This window comes from Pristiophorus japonicus, chromosome 17, assembly GCF_044704955.1.
Source record: "Pristiophorus japonicus isolate sPriJap1 chromosome 17, sPriJap1.hap1, whole genome shotgun sequence".
In the NCBI taxonomy this organism is placed as follows: Eukaryota; Metazoa; Chordata; class Chondrichthyes; family Pristiophoridae; genus Pristiophorus; species Pristiophorus japonicus.
The window spans coordinates 113,963,386-113,989,163 of record NC_091993.1 but is presented as its reverse complement, the minus strand read 5'-3'; the positions used below and the strand labels follow the sequence as shown (position 1 = coordinate 113,989,163).

At 44.5% G+C, this 25,778-nt stretch overlaps 1 protein-coding gene across 1 annotated transcript in view; it reads left to right on the top strand.

The window, feature by feature from the left end:
• Positions 1–25,778, top strand: part of ccnd3 (cyclin D3) — a 39,828-nt gene that overhangs the window by 5,612 nt on the left and 8,438 nt on the right. The window contains exons 3-4 of the mRNA XM_070859104.1: positions 12,841–13,000; positions 16,777–16,919. Of these exons, the coding sequence (XP_070715205.1) occupies positions 12,841–13,000; positions 16,777–16,919 (303 nt within the window). The remainder of the gene's footprint in view (positions 1–12,840; positions 13,001–16,776; positions 16,920–25,778) is intronic.

Below are 25,778 nucleotides of genomic sequence, written 5' to 3'. Positions count from 1 at the left end.
CCTGAGGTTGTGAAGCAGGTTTTAAATGCAAGTTCTATTTTTCTATTTGTAATTTATTAATGGTGAATGTATTTTCAACAAGGGACTATATTTATTAAATATTATTGATAGAGCTGAGGATTAATATAAACTTAATTATTTTCTGCTGCTCTGAGCTTAGAACTGTTGTCTCGTATTTTCTCCAAACTGTTGCAATGTAAGTGCCATCTATTCTAACCTTGGTGTAATATTTTCAATCAAGTTAATGGCCAGTGGTTTCCTAGCACAGTAATAACAGGTGGAAAAAGGGTGGCTGTAAATCTGTATATGATATATCGATAATCTATTAAACACTCACATCTGTGCACACTTCCTGTCTGAGCCACTTGACTTCCTGTTGTCAAGTTTTTGTCACACTTATGTCAACTTTCTCCACTTTCAATTCTATGACCACATCTGTAATCAAAAATGCTTGTCAACTTGCCACTCTGCAATCTGGCCACTAGGTTCCCACAATGCTCTCAATACTTTGTGAAAAAACATTTAATCTGCCATTTTTTTTCTTCAGTAACTGAAAATTCTAATGCCGTAAATAAAGATTAAACCGACATTTTTTAAAATACATATTTCAGAACAATATGATTAAACTCGTCCATTGAACTGTATCTTGTGTCTTTTAATCTTCATTACCTTTTTTTTTTGCTTGAAGGCCGCAGCCTCTCCCAAAAGATGGGTTTGGAGTTGATATTTTTGTCCAGTGCTGTAATGTGGTGAACTGAAATTGGATTGTGCAGTCTGAGCATGTTAAGTGCATCATATTCTTGGGATGCTCCAGTGTTCAGTTAGTTGTATTGAAGAATATTTTTCTTTACCTTCTTACATTCTCTGCTAAAATCGCTTCAGAAATTTTGAAAAAAGTCTAGATGCCAATTTACTCAGGTAAAATTGATACGTTTTTTAAAATGAGATAGGCTAAGTGTGTGAGTGAGCGTGATAAATGACTGCTCAGAATACACAACTGTCATTTATTTTATTTTCTGTAAACTAGAAAGTGAATGAGACAGAGAAACTCTGGTCAGGGAGAAAGAGTGAGTGAGGAGAGAGAGAGTGAGTTCATGTAATGTTACTTCATTTTCAAAGAATAAAACACCAATTGAATTTTGAAGCCAGTTAATTTCCTCACCTGTTTTGTTAATTAGAAAATGGTAATGGTTTACATCTGACACAGGTTCTATGAGATAGAGGGGGGAAGAGACTGAGAGAATCACGCAAACAAAGAAAGACAGTTAGTCATTTTCTTTCCTCATTCTAATGTGATTTATTTTTTTAAGTAGAATTTTGAATGCCGACAAAGCCCCTTTGAAGGCAACAGAAATAGAGAGTCGAAGGGAAATTGGCTGATGGTTAGAGCCTCTGATCATCATCCGCTCAGAGGAGAAGGAATAGATGAAGGGTTAAGAGTTAGTTGAGTGACATTGGAGCAAGGGATAGTGTAAGATAAATGGGTTGAGTGGGTAGTTCAAAGGGGAAGGAATGGGGTAGTGTTGGGAAGGATGGTTGTAAGGAAGGGGATTGGGAGGAGTTAAGGGGCACAATTGGAGCAAGGGGGCAGTTGAGAGTAAAAATAATGGTGGGTTGAGATAGACAGACAACGGCGGATTAACAGTTTCTTGCCTTACTATCTTTTGATTTCTCTTTTTTTGGCAAGTTGAATTTTGAACCAAACAAACCCTCTTTGAGGGAAATAAATGTGGAGGGAAAGTAGAAGAGGGGAGCATGAAAACTGACATTTAGAGGGAGTTTTGGCATCTTGCAACCTGCATTAGGGAGAGCGAGTTGGAGGAGAGCCAGTGGACGGAGGGGTTAATGCTGCAGTGAGTGACAACAGAGTAAGGTGTGAGTGGGTACTTCAACGGTGAGGGATGGCGAGAAGGGGATGAGGTAGTCGGAACATGAAGGGTTGGGGGAACCCATTGTGAGCAAGGGGGTGGGTGGAGCATGAGTCGTTGAAGGAAGGGAGCTGGTCAAGGCCACATTTTTCCTGCAACCCCCCCCTCCCAGCCCAAACGCAGCCTTCAACTGCTGCCGGCTCCTTTCAGTACCACACCTTGGCCCATCCACCACCTGAATGGAACTAAGAAACAAACAATAAACGAGACCAAAGCAAAACAGGACAGAGAGAGAAGCAAAGAGAGTAAGAAAAGAGATGTACAGAAGTGGGGATGTTGTCGGGGCGGGGGGGGGGGGGGGGGTGGGGGTGGCACAGGGAGGAACAGCAGCACAAAGACATTGGAGATGAGTAAGAATTACACTTTCTCTGACATACCAGGGCCAACAGCAGGAGAAATTGACTAGTATGTTAAGTGTTGCACTTTCCACTTTCCAATGTCCTGATTATAGGTAAATTCGTAGCCAGCATTTACAATAGAAAAAGCCTATGTAAACATTTAGTCCATTCATCATTTAAAATTTTTATTCATTTTTTTTAGTTAACCTGTCATTCAATAAGATCGTGGCTGATTTGATCTTGGCCTCCATTCCACTTCCCTGCCCACTCCCCGTAACTCTTGACTCCCTTATCGTTCAAAAATCTGTCTCTCTCCACCTTAAATATATTCAGCGACCCAGCCTCCACAACTCTCTGGGGTAGGGAATTCCAAAGAGAGAAGAAATTCCTCCTCATTTCCATTTTAAATGGGCTACCCCTTATTCTGAAACTATGCCCCCTCTCTTTGTGATCACCTTGACTCATCAGTGTTTCCCCATATCTGACATGACCATGTCTTACCACCTCTCAGCTTGCATGCCTTTACCTGTTTATCTCTAATGCTATGTCTCCTGCTGCTTACACCACTGTCTGCCCTCAAGTCTCCCCTGGCATCTTATGTTCTTAAGGGAGCACTTGCCTGTCACAGTGTAATTATGTGCTAGTGAGTTCACTAGCCTCCCCCATCCATCACCAAACTGTTGAGCCTATTCTGGTTGGCTGCCTAAATTTCTAAGCCTACTTGCCTACTTTTTCATCCTGTAAATTTTGTTTGCTTTATTTCCTAACCTTCCTGCATCTTAGCTGCACACCACCTCTTCCTTCCTGATCCCAAGCCGCAGGTGACAGAGCATAAAACCGGGCAGGGTATGGGTGGTGGGACATGCCCATGTCAGACCAGGGGAGACATTGATGGCTGCCCTTCCCAGTCCCGCCTCTGATGTTCTCCACCCCAAACATTGGCCCTGTTCTCCTTCCCGAGCCAATATCTTTGCAAGCCCTGCTCCTTTGAGTCTCTTGGCATTCTAGGGCAAGGAAGACAGGGATACATGGGGGATTAAAAGACAGAACTGCAAATGGGCAGAGAGATAAACCGAACACGTAAGGGAGAGAGCCGTGGAACAAGAGAGAGCGAGAGAAATCGGACAAATGGAGAGGGGTTAGTGAGAGAAAAACAGACGAGGACAGCGAGATGCCAGGGGAGATACGAAGGCAGACAGTGGTGTAAGCAGCAGGAGACAGAGCATTAGAGATAGTCATGCAAGTTAAGAGGCGGTAAGACATGGCCATGTCAGATCAGCGGCCACACTGAGTGGAAGTTACACCACAGAGATACGAAGATACAGCGTCATTGATGCAGAAAAAAACATCTCGAGATGCCTTGCAGAGGCATTAGAAAAACAGGTGCTGATCCAAAGAAGGAGACATTAGGAGGGATGATCAAAAGCTTCTGCAACAGATGGTTTTTAAGGAGGGTCTTGAAGGTGGACTGAGTTCTCGAAAGTGGAACGAAGGCAGCGGATGGCACGGCTGCCATTGGTGGGTCACAGGGAGGGGAGAAACCTACAGGTGGTCCAAGTTTGGGTTGGAGCTATAGGAATTTAGAGACAGGTAGGAGTGAGACTATGGAGGGTTTTGAACACCGGGATGAGGATTTCAGATTTGAGGCATTGGGAGACAGTGTAGGGCAGTGAGGATGAGTGCGACGGGTGAGGATGACTTGGTGTGGGATAGGATGCAGGCAGCAGAGTTTTAGATGAGCTGAAGTTTACAGATGCTGTGGGGGGGGGAGGATGGGAGGCCAGGGGAGCATTTAATCAAGTTTGAAGGAAGCAAAAGCCCGTCTCAGTTTCAGTGTATGGCGGGCTCGGGGAGGAGGGGAGACGGGCTCGGGGAGGAGGGGAGACGGGTGATGTTTTGAGGTGGAAGTAGACAAAACTTAGTGATGGCGAGGATAGGAGGTTGGAAGCTCAGGACAGGATCAAACACAACATCGAGACTGCAAACGTTCTAGTTCAGCCTATTTCCATCTCCGTAACATCGCCCGTCTTCGCCCCAACTCAGCTCATCTGCTGAAACCCTCATCCATGCCTTTTGTTACCTCTAGACTCGACTGCTCCAACACACTTGTGGCTGGCCTCCCACATTCTAGTCTACGTAAACCTGAAGTCATCCAAAACTCAGCAGCCCGTGTCCTAACTTGTACCAAGTCCCATTTACCCATCACCCCTGTGCTCACTGACCTACATTAGATCCCAGTTAAGCAACGTCTCGATTTCAAAATTCTCATCCTTGTTTACGAATCCCTCCATGGCCTCGCCCCTCCCTATCTCTAACCACCTCCAGCCCCACAACCCCCCCGAGATGTCTGCGCTCCTCAAATTCTGCCCTCTTGAGCATCACTGATTATAACTGCTCAACCATTGGTGGCCGTGCCTTCAGCTACCTGGGCACTAAGCTCTGGAACTCCCTCTATAAAGCTCTTCGCCTCTCCTATCTCTTTCCTCCTTTTAAGACTCTCCTTAAAACCTCCTTATTTGACCAAGCTTTTGGTCATTGTCGTAATTTCTTCTTATGTGGCTCGGTGTCAAATGTATTTGTTTTGTCATCAAACATTCCTGTGAAGCACCTTGAGACGTTTTACTACATTAAAGGCGCTTCTATAAATACAAGTTGTTGTTGTAATAGTTGCCAGGGAGAAAGTACAAAGTTGCATTTACAGAGTGCCTTTCAGGCTCAAAACACTTTACAGCCAACAAAGTTATTTTTCTAAGTGTAGTCACTATTGTAGCGGAAGAAACGCAGCACCCATTTTGCAAACAGTAAGGTCCCCCAAACTGTAAGGAAATACATGACCAGATCACCTTTTTTAGGTGTTAGTTGGAGAGAGTTACTGGTGAGAGTACAGGCTTTGTGTCAGGAGCCAAAAGACGCTGGCTTCAGTCTTCACCACGTTTTAGCTGGAGGAAGTTATGACTCATCCAAGATGTCAGACGAGCCGCCTTGGCACCGCAGAGGCAGTGGAGGGTTCGAGAGATGTAGGGAAGACACTTCCGAGCAAAGAAACCGGGAGGCCACGGAGGAAAAGACAGAGACGAGCAATAGTAACAATATCTCAAAAAGCAGCCAGATGGTGCAAATAGATCATGGGAGGGACAGATGGATGCAGCAGATCATAAACAGTTGTGTGAGAGGACAGGGAGATTATTGGATCAAAGAGAGGGAGCGCGCACAATATTGGAGGGAGAAGATCACGTGGTTGTATCAAATACAAATGGGGGATATATTACACCATTTACAAGCAGATGTCAGCACTGTGCAAATGTCATAAATAAGACGACAAATTATGTATCAAACTGCAGACTTTAGTCTGTAAATAGAGTGTGAATCTCTAGGATGGTTGCCATTCAGGAACCAAAAAAAGGAAACCTCTTAAATGGTCTGTGACATGCAGAAGCATCAAGGCATGTCCTTTCTTCCTTTCTTTTGTTTCCTGGCTTGATGGATGTTGGGATCTTTTTTTTTAAACATACTTGGCAGTGTGTCTGTGCAGATGCTGGGCTCCGCACACTATATTTGCAGGTTGTTGAGATCCGTTTGCTGGTAAATGCGTGTGGAGCAGCGTGACTCTGTTGCCGTTGCACCAAGTAGTGTGTGCATTTAGTGTCTGGGTAAACCGCCCCGCACTGTACAGACCGACAGCGGGAGGATGACCATGGCTTTTCAGCTCCTTGAAACCAGTATGTTCTCTTCTGTGTCTTTAAAGTTTCATTTGTTCTCAAGATGCTTAATGGGGAAGATCGGACAGATAGGCTTGACTCATCCATCCGCCCAATAAAAATGAAAGTGCACCACTATTAATACTTTGTACAGTTGGAGTGCATTTAGAAAAGTTAGTGCTGGTCCAGTGAAAGATTTATTGCTGGTCATTCAGTTCCTTCAGTAGTAGAGGCCCTATACTCTGGACTCGCTCCCTAAACCTCTCCACCTCTCTTGCTTTCCTTCTTTAAGACTCGCCTTACAACCTACCTTTTTAACAATCCTATAATATCCCCTTCTTTGGCTCGGTGTCAATTTATGTCTGATTATGCTCCTATGAAGCACCTTGGGATGTTTTCCTACCTTTTTTAAAGGAGCTATATAAATGCAAGTTATTGGTCCCTACTGCTGTCCAAGCGTGGTACCTCTCACTGGGATAAGGGGATTTCTCTGAGGCAAAATTGAGTAGACTAGGCCTATATTCCCTAGCGTTTAGAAGTGATCTAATTGAAACATATAAAATTCTTCAGGGTCTTGATAGGGTTAATGCTGAGAAAATGTTTCCCGTGGCTGGGGAATCGAGATCACGGGGTCACCAGTCTCAGAAAAAAAGGGTCAACCATTTAGGACCGAGATGAGGAGAAATTTCTTCACTCAAAAGGTAGTGAATCTTTGGAATTCTCTACCCCATAGAGCTGTGGATGCTCAGTCAAGTATATTCAAGACAGATACATTTTTGGGAACTAAGGGAATTAAGGTATATGAGAATAGTGCGGGAAGGTGGAGTTGAGGGACAAGATCAGCACTGCTCTCATTAAATGGCGGAGCATGCTTGAGGGGCCGAATGGCCTACTCCAGCTCCTTGTTATGTTCACTTGCTGAAGTCTGATATCTGGATGATTGAATAGAATTTGGTTGTCAATCATATTGAACTAACTTGGTCATTGTTGATCTCGCTGTGCTAGGGAGGGTAATTTGCATAATGTCTTTGTTCTTTTGTATATCTGCAAACCATTATTGGCATGTTAATCATTTTAAAAATCGTTTAGCTGACTGAGTGAAGCAGGATTCAGTGTTGGCTGCATTACTTTGCCATTCGACTTCAACAAGGAACCAGTCCAAGTGACCCTTTTGTGTGACTGTTCCTGACATTGTGCCTCTCAGTTGCCCCTTACAACTTGAGCCGTCACTAAATTTATACCAAATGTAACTCCTGGACTTCACTAGCAATTCTTTCTAATTACGGTGAAATTCAAAGTGGTCCAACTCCGATCATGTTGGCTTTCGGTTCGGAAAACTGTCTCAGGTTTGCAACAAGTCCACTTTTGGTGAGTCTGGCTATGGGGGTAACGATTCACAAAAGTGATGCTAGCCCACGGAAATTCAGCAGTAGCCATCACCAGCTGTTTGGTTTCCAGCGATAGCCTCAGTGTTTTATTAAACGACTGAAGTGGGTGGTGTCCCTAATTAGAACTGGTGGTCATCAGCATCTTTATGTGGCATAGCATTGACGGCAAATTATGAAATAATGGGGAATTATTTTCCCTCTTGCCCCACCTTCCTTTTTCTTCCCCGTCATGAAAGGTTATGTCTGCAGAGGCCACCAGTCCTTGAAGTGGATACTGGTTTTATACCTACAAAGTCCTTGCATTTATATAGCGCCTTTCACAACCACCGCATGACTTAAAGCGCTTTACAGCCAATTAAGTACTTTTTGGAGCGTAGTCACTGTTTTAATGTGGGAAAAGCGGCAGCCAATTTGCGCACAGCAAGCTCCCACAAACAGAAATGTGCTAATGAGCAGATCATCTGTTTTTAGTGACGTTGATTGAGGGATAAATATTGGCCAGGACACCGGGGATAACTCCCCTGCTCTTTGAAATAGTGCCATGGGATCTTTTACGTCCATCTGCGAGGGCAGACGGGGCCTCAGTTTAACATCTCATCCGAAAGGCGGTACCTCCGACAGTGCAGCACTCTCTCTCTCAGTACTGCACTGGATTTGTGCTCCAGTCTCTGGATTGGGACTTGAACCCACAAACCTCTGACTCCGAGGCGAGAGCGCTAACCCACTGAGCCACAGCTGATGAGAAATGTTGCCCCTCTTCTGTTCTATTCTGTTCACACTTTTGGGATAATCCTTCCCTCTTAATTGTTAGTGCGGGTACTCTGTTCCTGTGTGGTCTGACACAATCGAGCAACATGGTTCTATGCTGTGATTCAAGTGGTCCCATGAGACATCAACTGGAGCTGATAGTAAAGGGAAGGTCATAGTACAAGCCAAGGATACTTGCTGGCTGTCAGTGACATACAAAACAGTAATCTGGTCTGGGCGTTCAGATGGTGAAAGTAAATGGCTCTTGTGGTGTAAGATATCCTATACATTGGGTGATCACTTTAAATTCACTGACTGTGAGGGCCAGTATCTTTTGTTTTTTGTTCTGGTGCAGTGGACAACACTGACGAGACATTCCTAGGTGCCCTGAGGGCATTATGGCTCAACCACATCGATGGAGTTACATGTACGTTAGACCAGGTAAGGGCAGCCGGTTCCCTTTCCTGAAGGATATCTGAGTTAGGCTTTTAAAACAATCCTTTCATGGTCATTTTCCAATGCTAGCCCACATTAACAAATTAACAGCTTTTTGGAATTCAGATTCATAACCTGCTACGAACTCCGTTCCTCAGCCACTGACTCCATCCCTCTCCCCAACTTCTGTCTGAGGCCGAACCAGACTGTTGGCAACCTTGGCGTCATATTTGAGCTTTCGACCACATATCTGCAGCATGACTAAGACCGCCTACCTCCACCTGCGTAACATCGTCCTTGCCTCAGCTCATCCGCTGCTGAAGCCCTCAGCCATGCGTTTGTTACTTCTAGACTTGACTATCCCAATGCACTCCTGGCTGGCTTCCCACATTCTATCCTACATAAAATAAAGGTGATCCAAAACTCTGCTGCCCGTACCTTAACCCGCACCAAGTTCCGCTCACCCATCACCCCTGTGCTCGCTGACTTTCATGGTTCCCGGTTAAACAACACCTCGATTTCAAAATCCTCATCCTTGTTTTCAAATCCCTTCATGGCCTCGCCCCCCCCTCCCTATCTCTAGAATCTCCTCCAGCCCCACTCCTCCCCCGAGATGTCTGCGCTCCTCTAATTCTGCCCTCTTGAGCATCCCTAATTATAATCGCTCAACCATTGGTGGCCGTGCCTTCTGTTGCCTAGGCCCCAAGCTCTGGGACTCCCCGCCTAAAGTTGTCCGCCTCTCTACCTCTCTTTCCTCCTTTTTTAAGATGCTCCTTAAAACCTACCTCTTTTGGTCACCTGCCCTAAATTCTCCTTATGTGGCTCGGTGTCAAATTCTTTGCCATAATACTCCTGTGAAGTGCCTTGGGATGTTTCACTATGTTAAAGGTGCTATATAAATACAAGTTGTTTTTGTGGGATTTGAACTGCTGATTGCTTGTCCAGTACTCTAGCCACAAGGCTACCATTCCTGTCATAGTAAACATAATGGACTATATACAGCAGACACCTCAAAGCGCTGGAGAAGTGCCTCCGTAAGATCCTGCAAAACCACTGGTAAGATAGACGTACCAATGACAGTGTTCTCGCTCAGGCCAACATCCCCAGCATCGAATCACTGACCAGACTCGATCAGCTCCGTTGGGGCGGGGGGGGGGGGGGGGGGGGGGGGGGGGGGGACATCGTCCGCATGCCCGACATGAGACTCCCAAAGCAAGCGCTCTACTCCGAACTCCTTCACGGCAAGCAAGCCCCAGGTGGGCAGAGGAAACGTTTCGAGGACACCCTCAAAGCCTCTTTGATAAAGTGCAACATCCCCACCGACACCTGGGAGTCCCTGGCCCAAGACCACCTTAAGTGGAGGAAGCGCACCGTCCGGGAGGGCGCTGAGCACCTCGAGTCTCATCGCCGAGAGCATGCAGAAATCAAGCGCAGGCAGCGGAAGGAGCGTGCGGCAAACCAGGCTCCCCAGCCACCCCTTCCTCCAGCGACTCTCTGTCCCACCTGTGACAGAGACTGTAATTCCGGCATTGGACTGTACAAGCCACCTGAGAACTCACTTTTTAAGAGTGGAAGCAAATCTTCCTCGATTCTGACAGACTGCCTATGATGATGAATGCACAGCGCATTTTCTTTCTCTTCAATTATGCTTTCTCTGAAGATGACGACGTCTCGTGCTACTTCCTGGTTCCATTGGTGCCAGCAGCCCAAATGGCTACCCTTCACGTATCAGCCTACATGGTGAGCATCGGCACACGGCTTGACTTCTGGGACCATCCTGGGCAAGCCTGACCCTGCCGCATCCATTTTCCAGCTCGATCACTATGGAGTGACCAACAGCAGCAACCCTGGCTGAATCCCGGCCTCTGCTAGTCAATTATAGAAAAATACCACGCTCCAGGAAACCTTCTCTTCGAATGAAAACGGGGATAAAAGCTTTATTGTCTCGCTTTTTTTTCTTAACTAAATTCGAATGTGCATCTACATGATCTAGTGGCACATTTCATTCGTTACTTGTTCAGGAAAAGGAAGACGTGCTCGAACGGGAGCTTTTTGTTTCCTGTTGAACCGGAGATTATTTAGAGATTCGTCATTTTCTGACTTGACAACTGCATGGACTTGTAAGGATTTATAAATGAAATGGTTGATGCAGCCTCTCACACAAGATGGGAATCAATGCAGACCTCTGCTGCTTCCTCCAGGGCCACTTTGTCTTCTGTAAGGAGCGCTGGGATGGGAGCCACACCCATGTACATTTGATGTAGTGCAAACTTTTTGAATTATACCCAAATAAGGGTGTAAATAGTGTCGATCTCTCACGGCCTTGCTCACAGTTAACGCTCTCACTCCCTGTGTGCCTCCTGTCCTGTCACCTCACCTCGCTTTCTCTACCTATCAATCTATTTGTCTCTTTCACCTCGTGTCCGTTTTCGAAACATGTTTATCTATTGATCTGATATATCTCCATTTTGAGTGCTCTTTCTCATTGTCCCTCTGATATCAATCCCCCTGCTCTTCTGTCCCCTCATTTTTCTCCTCCTGGACCTCTGTATCTGTCATTCAATACTTATCGCTGTCCCCGTCTCTCTCTCTGCCTTGCGTGATCTCTCCTCCCTTTTATGTTCTTATGATCATGTTCTTATGATTTCTGTCATCACTGATCTATCTATCTTACTGATGTTTTCCCTTTTTGATCCCTCTACTGATCTGCCATTGTGTTCCTTCCTCTCCCTCTACCTCCATGCTTCATTGTATCTTTAGTCTCCTAGACACCTCTCTCTGATGTCTCCTTCCAACCCATTACCCCCCCCCCCCAATCACACGTTGGCACCCAATCTGATCCCCTCTTTCGGTGTCACCCGGAACTCACTCACTCACTCACTCACTGCCATAATCGATGTTGGCAGCTGTAGTGTAAATGGCAGTTGCAGTGTAGCCGATGCATGGATGAAATTGGCCAGAAGTGCAAATGGGGCTGGTTCATTGTTTTTTAATTGGGCTGCAACAGACAAACCTGGCACTGACAGGCAGGCTACGTGTTTTTTTTAAATATAAAAACAAGAAAGAAAATCTTGCATTTATTTAGCAACTTTCCACCAGATGTCCCAAAGAGCTTTACATCCCATGATGTACTTTTTGAAGTGTAGTCACTGTTGTAATGTAGGAAACGCAGCAGCCAATTTGCGCACAGCAAGCTTCCAAAAACAGCAGTATGGTGATGATCAGATAACCTGTTTTGTGATAATTGATTGAGGGATAAATATTGGCCAGGACATCAGGGATAACTCCCCGGGTCGTCTTCGAAATAGTGCCATGGGATCTTTTACATCCACCTGGGAGAGCAGACAGGGCCTCGGTTCAACGTCTCACCCGAAAGACGGCACCTCTGACAGCGCAGCACTCCCTCAGCACTGCACTGGAGTGTCGGCCTAGATTGTTGTGCTCAGTCCCTGTTCTTTTAAATTGAATGGGCTGCGTGTGAAAAGGTTGCCAGAGCGAGAAAAGACTTCTGGTCAGCAAGTTGGGTGCCACAGCAAAGGAAAAGGAGTTTTTGGACCGTTAAATCAGGAGGCAGGACGAAGGTGGAAGATTGTGGGCGGTCAAACGGGGAGGTGAAGTGGGGTGAAAGACTTTCAGGCTGGAAATCAAAGCACATGGGGTCACTTGCCATGGTGGCAGTTTTCATGAAGTGGGATCACATTTTTAGAATCATAGAGATTTACAGCACAGAAGGAGGCCACTTGGCCCATCATGTATGTGCCGGATGGAAAAGAGCGATCCAGTCTCGTCCCACCTTCCAGCTCTTGGTCCGTAGCCTTGCAGGTTACGGCACTTCAAGTGCACATCCACCAAGTGCATTTTAAATGCGATGATTCAAGGAGAGTTGATGCGAAAAAATCTCTCCTCGACTCCCCTCTAATCCTGGTTATTGTTTCTTTTTAAATTTGAGGAAAATGCTGAAAATAAATCTAAATATATAGTTATGATAAATACCCTGAAGAAGTTGGGAGTGAGGAGATGGACCTGTTGTGAAGACAGCTGGGAGATGGACATGGGTAGCAATGCCATTTAGTGTTGCAAGGACTGTAAGGTAAGTATGGATAGTTTAGCTTGTTGGAGTGTTATTTATAGCATTACACAGGGGCAGGCATTACTCGGGCGTGAAAGGTGTCATACGAGGCATGACTAAATCGTGGCACAGGATGTGTCAGAGCATGAAGTGGTGCAGTCACAAGACTTTTTAAAATAAATGTGTAGAGGCATTTAGCAATTGTGTTAACATTTTAATTTGTTTTTCTTCCTCCAGGACTGGGAGATAGTTGTCCTTGGGAAGCTGAAGTGGGATCTCTCAGCCATAACTCCAAATGATTTTATTGAACATATCCTGGGGAAGCTGGCTTTTCCAGTGGACAAGCTGGAACTGATTAAGAAACACACTCAAACATTCATCGCCATGTGTGCCACAGGTACTTTCTGGTTTTACAGAAATAAAGGGAATTCACTTTATAAATGCTGCGATTGAGCTGCTAGTTTTTCTCATTTAAGATCAGACGCAATTAATCTCTAGGGGCGGATATTTCCACGTGTGCTCCGTGTAATAAAATTGTAAATCCATCCTTTACAAATTATTTTGTTGCACATCCTGATACAGAATAATATGGTATAATCACAACTCCCTATTTTTCCTTTGGCTGCAGTTTTTACTATCCTGGGAAGATATCCACTATATTGGGAGTGATGCTATCACTGGTAAAGATTTCCGTCCTCCTTCCCTTCCCGGTCGAGTGCTGAAAAGGAAAAGGAGCAAGGCTGCTGTCTCATTGCCAGATTTTCCTTTAATTTGGTTTTGGGTTTAATTCATGAAAGATGCACGGACAAATGAGAGTTCCTTGCCTCCCCTGCTGCAACACAAAAACCCCATTCTCTCGGTTACTCTGAATGCTGCACTGCCTGGGGGCCACATACTGTTCAGCAATTGAGGGGGATCAGCACTCGACTTGCTGCCAGCCCTCTGTGAATCCCACTTTGTTATCGGCCTCGAGGAAGTGTGTAAAAATGGCTCCGAGTGATTCAGTCATTTCCCTTCTATACAGCAAATGCCTGGCCTCTATAATCGACCCTGTTTCCTTCCTACTAATGGTGCAGCTGAAATTGGAAGCGTTACCGTAAGGTGCTTGAGCCATCTTGCCGCGCTGTGTCGTACTCGACGGTCAGTATGGAATAACACCGCTCCAAAACAAAGACCCGAGGTCTGGTCCCCCATTTTTAAACGTTTCCTGTTTGCCTGTGTGTCTCTTCCAGAAAAAAGGAATGAAACCGTTTGCCTTACATAAGAACATAAGAAATAGGAGCAGGAGCAGGCCATTTGGCCCCTCGAGCCTGTTCCGCCATTCAATAAGATCTTGGCTGATCTGATCTTGCCCTCAACTCCACTTCCCTGCCTGCTCCCCATAACCCTCGACTCCCTTATCTTTCAAAAATCTGTCTATTTCCGCCTTAAATATAATTCAATGACCCAGTCTCCACAGTTCTCTGGGGTAGAGAATTCCAAAAATTCAAGACCCCCTGAGAGAAGAAATTCCTCCTCATTTCTGTTTTAAATGGGCGACCCCTTATTCTGAAACTATGCCCCCTAGTTCTAGATTTCCTCACGAGGGGAAACATCCTCTGCATCTGCCCTATCAAGCCCCCTCAAAATCTTATACATTTCAATAAGATCATCTCCCAGTCTTCTAAACTCCAATGAGTATAAGCACAACCTGCTCAACCTTTCTTTATAAGACAACCCCTTCATCTCAGGAATCAACCTTCTCTGAACTGCCTTCAATGCAAGTATACCTCTCCTTAAATAAGGAGATCAAAACTGTATTCAGTACTCCAGTGCGGTCTCACCAACGCCCTATACAATTGTAGCAGGACTTCCCTGCTTTTATACTTGCAGATGCCTCTAAGAATGAGGTGCAAGCTGTCCGTGGAGTGGTGCAGGAACATGGTGGACCCCAAAACCCGTTTGGCATCACAAACCAGACTGAGTCAGGCAAAGCCTGTGTTTGGATGATGGCAATTCAATTTGGATTTCAGGAATCAGTGCTTTAAGCGTAATAACTACTGGACCACAATCTTCCCAGCCTAGCTCACTTGACCCTTACCTCTGAGTCAGATGATTGTGAGTTTAAGCCCCAATGCAGGAGTTGAGCACATAATCTCAACTAACGCTGCAGTGTAGTACTGAAAGATGCTGTACCTTCAAAGATACTGTGTGTAAGACAGACATTAACTGAGAACTTGTCTCCCTTTTCCAGTGGTTCTGATGGATTTTAAATATCCAATGGCACTGCTGAAAGAGCAGAGTTGTCAGTGTTCTGGCCAACGCCACCAAAACAATGAAAGTAACTGATGATTCATCTCATTTTTGCCTGTGGAATCTTGCACTGCTCACAATGTTGTGATTTAATGTATTTAATATATGCAAATGAACTATTTGTGGAATAGCTGTTGTTACACGCCTCTGGAGATAAGGAATAATAAGGGGGGGGAAAGTCGCTAATGGGCGTAGTCTATAGGCCCCCTAACAGTAGCTACACTGTTGGACAGAGTAAAAATCGAGAAATAATGGAGGCTTGTAATAAAGGAACAGCAATAATCATGGGCGATGTTAACCTTCATATTGAGTGGACAAAGCAAATTGGTCAGGGTAGCCTTGAGGAACTGTTCATAGAGTGTATCCGGGATAGTTTCCTTGAACAGTACGTTGCGGAACCAACCAGGGAGCAAGCTATCTTAGAATGTCATGAGACAGGATCAATAAATGATCTCGTAGTAAAGGATCCTTTAGGAATGAGTGACCATAACCTGGTTGAATTTCAAATTCAGTTGGAGGGTGAGAAAGTTGGATCTCAAACCTAAGCTTAAACAAAGGAGATTACAAAGATACGAGGGCAGAGTTGGCTAAAGTGGACTGGGAAAATAGATTGAAGTATGGGACGGTTGATATATTCAAGAGGGAGTTAGATGTGGCCCTTATGGCTAAAGGGATCAAGGGGTATGGAGAGAAAGCAGGAAAGGGGTACTGAGGTGAATGATCAGCCATCATATTGAATGGTGGTGCAGGCTCAAAGGGCCGAATGGCTTACTCCTGCACCTATTTTCTATGTTTCTATGAGCAGTGGCAGACCTTTAAGGAGATATTTCATAACTCGCAACAAAAATACATTCCAATGAGAAGGAAAGACTGTAAGAGAAGGGATAACCATCCGTGGCTAACTAAGGAAATAAGGGATACAATGTGGCCAAGACTAATGGGAGGCCAGAGGATTGGGAAACTTTTAAAAGCCAGCAAAGAATGACTAAAAGAATTATAAAGAGAGGGGAGATAGATTATGAAAGTAAATTAGCACGACATATAAAAACAGATAGTAAGAGTTTCTACAGGTACATAAAAAGGAAAAGAGTGGCTAAAGTAAATGTTCGTCCCCTAGGGAATGAGACTGAGGAATTAATAATGGAGAACAGGGAAATGGCAGAGACGTTGAACAAATATTTTGTATTGATCTTCACAGTAGAAGACACTCAAAACATCCCAATAGTGGATAATCAAAGGGCTATAGGGAGGGAGGAACTTAATACAATCACTATCATTAATGAAGTAGTACTCGGTAAAATAATGGGACTAAAGGCGGACAAGTTTTGGTCTCCGTATTTAAGGAAGGATATACTTGCATTGGAGGCTGTTCAGAGAAGGTTCACTAGGTTGATTCTGGAGATGAAGGGGTTGAGTAGTTCAGAAGAATGAGCGGTGATCTTATCGAAACATATAAGATAATTGGAGTGATGTCAAGGTGGATGCAGGGAGGATATTTCCAATCATAGGGGAAACTAAAATGAGGAGGCATAGTCTCAGAATAAGAGGTCGCCCATTTAAAACTGAGATGAGGGAAATTTCTTCTCTGAGGGTGTAAATCTATGGAATTCTCTACCCCAGAGAGCTGCGGAGGCTGGGTCATTGAATATATTTAAGGTGGAGATAGACAGATTTTTGAGCGATTTATGGGGAGCGGGCAGGCAAGTGGAGCCGAGTCCATGGATCAGATCAGCCATGATCTTATTAAATGGCGGAGCAGGCTCGAGGGGCCAGGTGGCCTATTCCTGCTCCTATTTCTTATGTTCTTATGATTAGATTATCCTATTTCGTTGATTCAGGTTTTGAAAGCCCTACAATGACCTTTTTGTGTATCTGTTTCAGATTTTAATTTTGCCATGTATCCACCTTCAATGATAGCAACAGGAAGCATAGCAGCAGCAATCCGTGGACTTGGCATTTCATGCCGTTCCCTTTCAGACGAATCTTTGACAGAGCTGCTGGCCAAGATCACCTGCACAGAATTGGTGAGTTTGGAACACAGCATCTAAGAGACAGGACAAAAGATCTGGAATAAATTCATTAACAGATCACCTAGGACCTCGTCGACCTATGAGCTAAACAGGGAAAGCAGGGGGATGTAACTTGTTGTTAATCAGCCATACTTTCCTTTTTTTTTTAAAAACACTTTCTTTTCACTTTCCTCTCCTTTCGAGTTGGATGTAAAAGAAAGAAAGACTTGCATTTATGTAGCGCCTTTCACAACCACCGGATGTCTCAAAGCACTTTGTAGCCAATGAAGTACTTTTGGAGTGTAGTCACTGTTGAAACGTGGCAGCCAACTTGCGCACAGCAAGCTCCCACAAACAGCAATGTGAAAATGACCAGATAATCTGTATTTTTGTTATGTTGATTAAGGAATAAATATTGACCAGGACACCGGGGATAACTCCCCTGCTCGTCTTCGAAATAGTGCCATGGGATCTTTTACGTCCACCAGAGAGGGCAGACAGAGCCTCGGTTTAACGTCCCATCTGAAAGACGGCAGTGCAGCACTCCCTCAGCACTGCACTGGAGTGTCAGCCTAGATTTATGTGCTCAAGTTCCTGAAGTCGGACTGGAACCCAATAGTAGCTTACCAACCTCTGTCGCAACTGCATCAGTGAAGATGCAGCCTAAAATCCTAACCTGCTACTCACTTGGTGAGATGAGGTTTGTAAGTATTGATCTGGATAAGTGGTAGCCTTTGAACCGCTGTATAGTGTCCCTGACTCATCTCTGGAACAATTGCTGAGCCACAGTTTGCTGGAACATCTCCTCTTGAGAGTAACTAATTAACCACACTTCGTGTCAGTTGGGTCTCATTGACGTTGCAAATCAAAGGTGTCCACAGCAATCAGCGACTCTGAAGTTATATTTTGTGCTCCATTTATGGCTCTCTTATTGATAAATTTACTTGCTGATTCGTGATCTTGGGATCCACGTACAGTAGCATCTGGAAGAACTTGTGTTCAGTGTAATACTGTGCCTATGGAGGGATAGTTTTAATTTGTTGGGAAGCAAGGCTTTTACTTAACAGAAAAGGGGAATTACAGAGTAAGATTAATTTCAGCATTGCTATTAATCACCATTATTACTCTCCTTAAAATCTAACTCTTTAACCAAGCCTTTTGTCATCTGTCCAAATATTTCCTTATGTGGCTCGGTGTCGAATTTTGTTAACGTTCCTGTGAAGCGCCTTGGGATGTCTTACTACGTTAAAGGTGCTATATAAATGCAATTGTTGTAAGGTGATATTTTGATGTTTGATCTATAACTGTTCATCTGTGGGGGTGGGGGGGGGAAGCGAGCCTTTCATTGTAATGAACTTGAGCACATAAATCAAGAAACGTTTAAAAATGGGGGGGCTAAATCTCGTTTTTTGTTTCGGATGAGACGTTAAACCGAGGCCCCGCCTGCCCTCGCAAGTGGCCGTTAAAGATCCCATGGCACTAGAAGAAGAGCAGGGGAGTTATTCCTGGTGTCCTGGCCAGTATTTATCCCTCAATCAACATAACATAAAAACAGATTATCTGGTCATTATCACATTGCTGTTTGTGGGAGCTTGCTGTGCACAAATTGGCTGTCGCGTTTCCCATTTACAACAGTGACGACACTCAAAGTACTTCATTGGCTGTAAAGCGCTTTGAGACGTCTGGTGGTCGTGAAAGGCGCTATATAAATGCAAGTCTTTTTAATGAAAACTTGTGATGCATCATCAATACTTTAAATAATGATTGATACAGTATCAAGGTGTTACTGATCTGTGACTTTATAAATGTATAATTTCAGCATCTGCTGAAAGAACAAGTTGAAGTTTATTATTCCTCTTGCAAGACAAACAAGAGTTTGGGTCACTTGGGAGTTCCTGTGTTGGAGCTTGAATAGAAAGATTGTAGTGTAGATCTTGTGTTGTACCTCCGCTGGGCACTTTCTGAGCTGGATATAGTGGAATCTTGTGATGGCAATAGGAGCTGGAATGCAAAATATAAGGCTCAAACAGGAAAACTATCTTCGGTAACCGCGATAGCAGGTTTGCCAAAAGCTTGTTGTTAGAAACCAGGCCAAAGTAACCTGCAACTTTTTTTTAAAAAAACTTGCGCTTTATCTTTTGCCAATTGCATGTCTGGTCAATGGTCATTAATGATCAAGGATAAATTCTCCAGCATTTTCTGTTCTTCACACCTTGTGTTTTTCCTGTTCGAGGAGATTTCAAAATATTGAGACCCAAAATAGTATGTGACATCTTTCACGTTTTAGTGAATACAGCATTAGGTGAGAGTGTAGAGGAACAGAGCGGCCTTGGAGTGCTTGTCCCCAGATCCCTGAAGGTAGCGGGACAGGTAGATAAGGCTATGAAGGCATAATGGGATACTTTCCTTTTATTAGCTGAGGCATAGATTACAAGAGCAGGAAGGTTATGCTAGAACTGTATAAAGCACTAGTTAGACCATATTCTGGTCACCGCATTACAGGAAAAATGTGATTGCACTTGAGAGGGTACAGAGGAGATTTATGAGGATGTTGCCAGGACTGGAGAATTTTAGCTGTGAGGAAAGATTGGATAGGGCGGGGGTGTGCTTGGAACAGAGGAGGCTGAGGGGAGACTTGATTGAAGACGGGTCAATAACCAGGGGGCATAGATTTAACATAATTGGTAGAAGGATTAGAGGGGAATTGAGAACTTTTTTTATCCAGAGGGTGGTGGGGTCTGGAACTCACTGACTGAAAGGGTGGTCGAGGCAGAAACCCTCACCACATTTAAAAAAGTACTTGGCTATGCATTGAAGTGCCGTAACCTTCAAGGCTACAGGCCAAGAGCTGGAAAGTGGGATTAGGCTAGATAGCTCTTGGCCGGCCGGCACAGACACAGTGGATCAAATGGCCGCCTTCTGTGCGGTAATTTTCTATGATGACAAAATGCTGAGGGACAATATGGGTTTGTGCCTGATTTCCCACAGGGTGTTCTTGATCTCAACATCAACTTGCACCTTTTAATGTAATAAAACGTCCCAAAACGCTTCACAGGAGTGTTAATTTGACACCGAGCCAGATAAGGAAGTATTCAGACAGGTGATCAAAAGCTTGGTCAAGCGGGTAGGTTTTAAGGAGCGTCCCGAAGGAGGAGAGAGCAGCAGAGCGGCTCGGGGAGGGAATTCCAGAGCTTGGGGCCTAGGCAGCTGAAGGCACGGCCGCTAATGGTGGAGTATTGGAAATCAGGGATGCACAAAATTGGAGGAGCACAGAGGTCTGAGAGAGTTGTAGGGCTGGAGAGAGGTTAGAGATGGGGAAGGGTGAGGCCATGGAGGTATTTGAAAACAAGGATGAGAATTTTAAAATCGAGGCATTGCCGGACCAGGAGCCAATGTAGGTCAGTGAACACACGAGTGATGGGTGAATGAGACTTAGTGCGAGATAGGATATGGGCAGCAGAGTTTGTGCCCTTCAGTAGCCTTTTTTGTTTGTTTTGACCATGTTGAGCATAAATATAATTAATGCATGCTCACCTTTCTGTTGACTGGCTTGTTTGGCCCTTGGGGTTTATTATTTCCAATGAAGAAGATCATGGTTGTCCTATTGCCCAGTGGCATTTGGCTAGAGTCTGTGCTACCTCGAGTTCACTGTCAATCCCTCGGTATAATCTGGTATCCCAGCCAATTACAGAAATTGGGAGTTTTTGGCTCCGATCAACCTGGTTCTTAGTGCACCTGTGTGAGACAAATCTGAAAGCAAATTCTGGGTAGGGTTAAACAATAAAAGCTGAACTCTTGAATGTAACGAGAGTAAATCTCAGTATTGGGTGACATTTGTACTTGAGCTTTCTGTACATAAAAACACCAATTAAAAAATATGGTCGTTCATTGCAACACAACATCTGTAATTTTATTTTACTGTCATAGACTCTCACAAAGCTTGTGAAGATCACCTGTAAAGCTTCCAAGCAAACACTGCATTTTTTTTCCCTGACTCCAAGATAATAGATATCAGTATAACATTGTTATTCAACCCTGACCAATTGCATTCTGCAGGTAATCACTCCTTTGCCACAGCATTATAAACAGGATGGCCCATCCAGTATTTTCTTGTCTATCACTACATTTATCCCATTCAGCTCCAATCTGACTTTAACCACATACTTGTCCCGTTCTGTTGTAAAGTTAATTGATGTAATAGTACCTCCTTTTGACGGGAGCCTGTTCTATAGCCAATGAAATGTAGTCACTGTTGTAATGTAGAAACGCGGCAGCCAAAATGTGCACAGCAAGATCCCACCAACAATGTGATAACGAGAAGTTTTTCAGTGATGTTGGTTGAGGGATAAATATTGGCCGTTGCTCTTCTTTGAATAGTGCTATGGGATCTTTTACATCTACTTGAGAGGGAAAATAAAGCCTCGGTTTAACATCTCATCCAAAAGACGGCACCTCCGACAGCACAGCGCTCCCTCAGCACTGCACTGGAGAGTCAGCCTAGATTTCTGTGCTCAACTCTCAGGAGTGGGTCTTGAACCCACAACATACTGACTCCAGGCGAGAGTGCTACCCACTAAGCCACGGTTGACACAGTTGTTGGACACCCCATCCTGCTGTTTTGGGGGCAAGGACCTTTTAATGGTTACACAAATGCGTAAATAGCCGAGACTGAACAAATATTTTGTATCTATCTTCACGATAGAAGACACTACAAGCATCCCAATAATTGATAATCAAGAGGCTATTGGGAAGGGGGAACTTAAAACAATCATTATCGCTAATGGGACTAAAGGTAGACCGATCTCCTGGACCTGATGGCCTGCATCCTCGTGTCTTAAAAGAAGTGGCTGCAGAGATAGTGGATGCATTGGTTGTAAGGGACCAAATGTCCCATTCCTGCCCCTATTTCTTATTTTTATGTACTCCTGAAATGTAGCACTGACGAGTGTTCCAGATAATTCAGCAAGTGAGTCTGAAAGTGAGCTCCCTTAATATTCTGGAGTGCTGCAGTAAAACTTTTTTTAAAGGGAATGTGTTGCCATGTTTGAATGTTTTCACAAGATCTCTGTTCCTAAAACACCATCTCCAAAATCTGTGCTGTGCGGTGGGTGAACAAATACACTACGTTATCAGTGGAATGGTACTGGTCAGGGTTGAAAGCCATCATTGCAACAAACGCTCTTGTCTGTTGGAGCAGCAACTTTTGCAAATGGACAATCTCGATAACTTTAAAATTATAAATGTTTTGAAATGCCAGATGTGTTTTGTCCTTTTCCCTGCTCTTCTGGGCTAACTGATTCATGTTGGGCACAGTTCCAGAGGTGTTGGCCCTTTGATGCCTTGCCCCCACGTGATCTCAGGGCATGTGTAGACTATTTAACTATGGAGGGGATCAGATCACCCCGATCGCATCCTTACCTGAAGCATGCGTGCATTTTTCAGCATGGAACACATTGGATAGCAATCCTGAACCGTAGTTGATTCCTACCCCCTCCTCTCCACCACCCTTCCCCCTCTCCTCTCTTCCCAGAGGCTTTGGCGCCGATTTTTACATCCCGGTGAACTCAACACCAACTGGAGATTGAACCCGGGGTGCTGTCTGATCTGCATCACAGACTGGCTTAGTATCATTCGCGAGTGATGCATAAGAACATAAGAAATAAGAGCAGGAGTTAGCCATTTGGCCCCTCGAGCCTGCTCCACCATTCAATACGATCATGGCTGATCTGATCTTGGCCTCAACTCCACTTCCCTGCCCACTCCCCATAACCCTTGACTCCCTATCATTCAAAAATCTGTCTATCTCCACCTTAAATCTATTCAATGACCCAGCCTCCACAGCTCTGAGGTAGCAAATTCCAAAGATTTACGACCCTCAGAGGAGAAATTCCTCCATCTCCGTTTTAACTGGGCGACCCCTTATTCTGAAACTATGCCCCCCCTAGTTCTAAAATCTCCCACGAGGGGAAACATCCTCTCAGCATCTACCCTGTCAAGCCCCCTTAGAATCGTATACATTTCAATAAGATCACCTCTCATTCTTCTAAACTCCAATGAGTATAGGCCTAACCTGTTCAACCTTTCTTCATAAGACAAACCCCTTCATTTACCCACCAGGCCGTTAGGGGATGGATGTACCGGATATATCCAGCTATTCAAGCGCCCTCCTCTGCGACATGCTTTGGAAATCAGATTACCACGGCAACAATTCCCCCATTTAAAGCTGAATCTGGTGCGATGGCTCATGCAAATTAGGATAAAGAAGAGGTCACTATTAGCCTGTCGAGGATGATGCGTTGCTCCGGCGCATAAAAAGCATCGGCCCTGCAATTTGAGTGCAGAGATTGTATGCAAGTAACTCCTTTTGGCACGGGAAGCAGCGAGTATATACTCACCCTACTATCCTGGAGATATTTATATTTTGTACTGAACTCTTCTGAAGGTGATTTTTCACATGTCCTTAAACTGGTTGCTTTATTGCTTACCCCTTTGTGATTTTTTTTTAACAGAGGTGGGAGGGAGGGAGCGGGGTGGGGGGGGGGGGTGGATTGGAAAGAAGTAAGAAATAGACAAGCTGTTAGCTGGATAGGCTGCTCAGAGTCGAGTTTCCTGCTTCTCCTTTGATCCTGGTAATTGGAACCAATTATGGAGCGACTGGCCCTAAAGGCCCTTGTTCTGCTATTCATTCTCCAGCAGAAAGACTGAGATGAGTTTACTGCAGTGTATTATTCTCTTGCTTTGATCTTGCTTTCTGTCAGGCACTCAATACTACAGCTCCGCAGCAGTGTTACCTGCACTCCAGCTGCCTTTATTATTTTTTTTCTCTCCCAAACTTGTTGTTCCGTTCGGTTTTCAACTGCTTTCCTCCTCGACAGCTGTTGAAGATAAAAAAAAAAAGGGGCTGCTCTTTGAGGGATGTGCCTCAGCATTGTGGAGTGGAAATCCTGGAGCGAGTGGTGTATAATAGATGGCAATAGGTGAAAGGAATCCGACTACTTCTAAGTTACTGCAACTGCATAGATGCAGACAAAACCAATAGCTTAGGTATTTGTACACTGCCTTGTGGGGCAGACTGGTTGAAAGAGAACAGATGGGAGGCTGCATTCATTTCTTTAGTGAAGCCCGCTCGGTATCTGACGGAAAATATCAGACGATTAACCACTATGGCTTTTTCTTTTCCTCAGCACAAAAGACATACAAAGATTAAAACATATTACTGTAACAGGACTTCAGTGTGTGCGCTGCTGGCCTGCCCCTGAATTAATAAAATCTGCAAAGGAAAGACCTGCATTCCTACAGCGCCTTTCATGACCACCGGTGGTCCCAAGACGTTTACTGCCAATGAAGTACTTTTTGAAATTTAGTCAACTGCTGTAATGTTGGAAACGCGGCAGCCAACTTGCACGCAGCAAGCTCCCACAGACAGCAATGTGATCATGACATGATCTGTTTTAGTGATGTCATATGAGAGAGAATTTTTGATATTGATAAATTTACAAATTAATAAAGCGATAGATTTTTGAATATTAAGGGAATCAAGCATATGGGGATAGTGCAGGAAAGTGGAGTTGAGCTAGATCAGCCATGGATCAGGCTCGAGGGACCAAATGGCCTACTCCTGCTCCTAATTCTTATGTTCTTATATTGGCCAGGATGTCTCCTCTTCGAAATAGCGGCCGGGGAAACTTTTGCGTTGGAGAGGGCAGAAGGGGCCTCGTTTTAACGTCCCATCCGAAAGGTGGATGAGACGTTAAACCAGTGGAGGGTATGAATTTGTTCTGGATTGAAAGCCTGCTTCATGCTTTGCATTTTGTTTTTTGTCATTTACAAGCAGCATTTTAGTTATAATAAGTGTTTTAGTGAATAAGTGGTGGGGCTCTGGACTCTTAACACTTAATTCTGTTGTATAACAATTAGGATCGATGGTTTCAATCACCGATGTTTCCATTGGTGCGGGAGGTGAGAATTCTTGGTAATGACATAGTGGAGCTACTATTTTAGTTCACCACTTCCTCTGCTGTGCAATTTGAACCTCGAAGCATTTATTTTAAATTCCTAGTAAGAATAGACTGCCCTCGTTTTTTTTTAATTGTCTTCCTTGTGAGGTAAAGTACTGTTAACTTTTGTCACTCGGTAAGCCATTGCTACGGCTCCAGAATATCCTTGCCAGTTTCTTTGAGTATTTTACTTTCTCGTTCCTATTGACCGTTTATACCACAAATCGCATCTGCCAAGTGATGGGGCTGGAAAGTTTCTCCCAGCATGATTCACCTGTCAACACTCTTGCTTTGCAAAGTGTCAGCTGTGTCTCAGTGGGTAGGACTTCTGTCTCTGAGTCGGAAGGTTGTGGGTTTAAGTCCCACTCCAGTGCAGTGCTGAGGGAGTGCTGCACTGTTGTAGGTGCAGTCTTTCGGATGAGAGGTTAAACCTCTCTCAAGTGGACATTAAAGATCCCATGGCATTATTTCGAAGAAGAGCAGGTGAGTTATCCTCAGTGTCCTGGCCAATATTTATCCCTCAATCAGCATAACAAAAACACAGATTATCTGATCATTATCACATTGCTGTTTATGGAAGCTTGCTGTGAGCAAATTGGCTGCCGCGTTTCCCACATTACAACAGTGACTACACTCCAAAAGTACTACTTTGGGACATCCAGTGGTCGTGAAAGGCGCTATATAAATGCAAGTCTTTCTTGGCGGAGGGCAGAGGAGGGCCAGTACTTGGCCTCCACTCAGCAGCCACACAAAGACATTAACTGTGGAGAGTGGTGGCAATGAACTCATTGCCTCATCCCCAGTGCACTCGGTCGTTATATTTTAAGGTGTGAAATTATATTGGTGCCTGCGGCTTGCCTGTAAGCTGTCCTAAAGG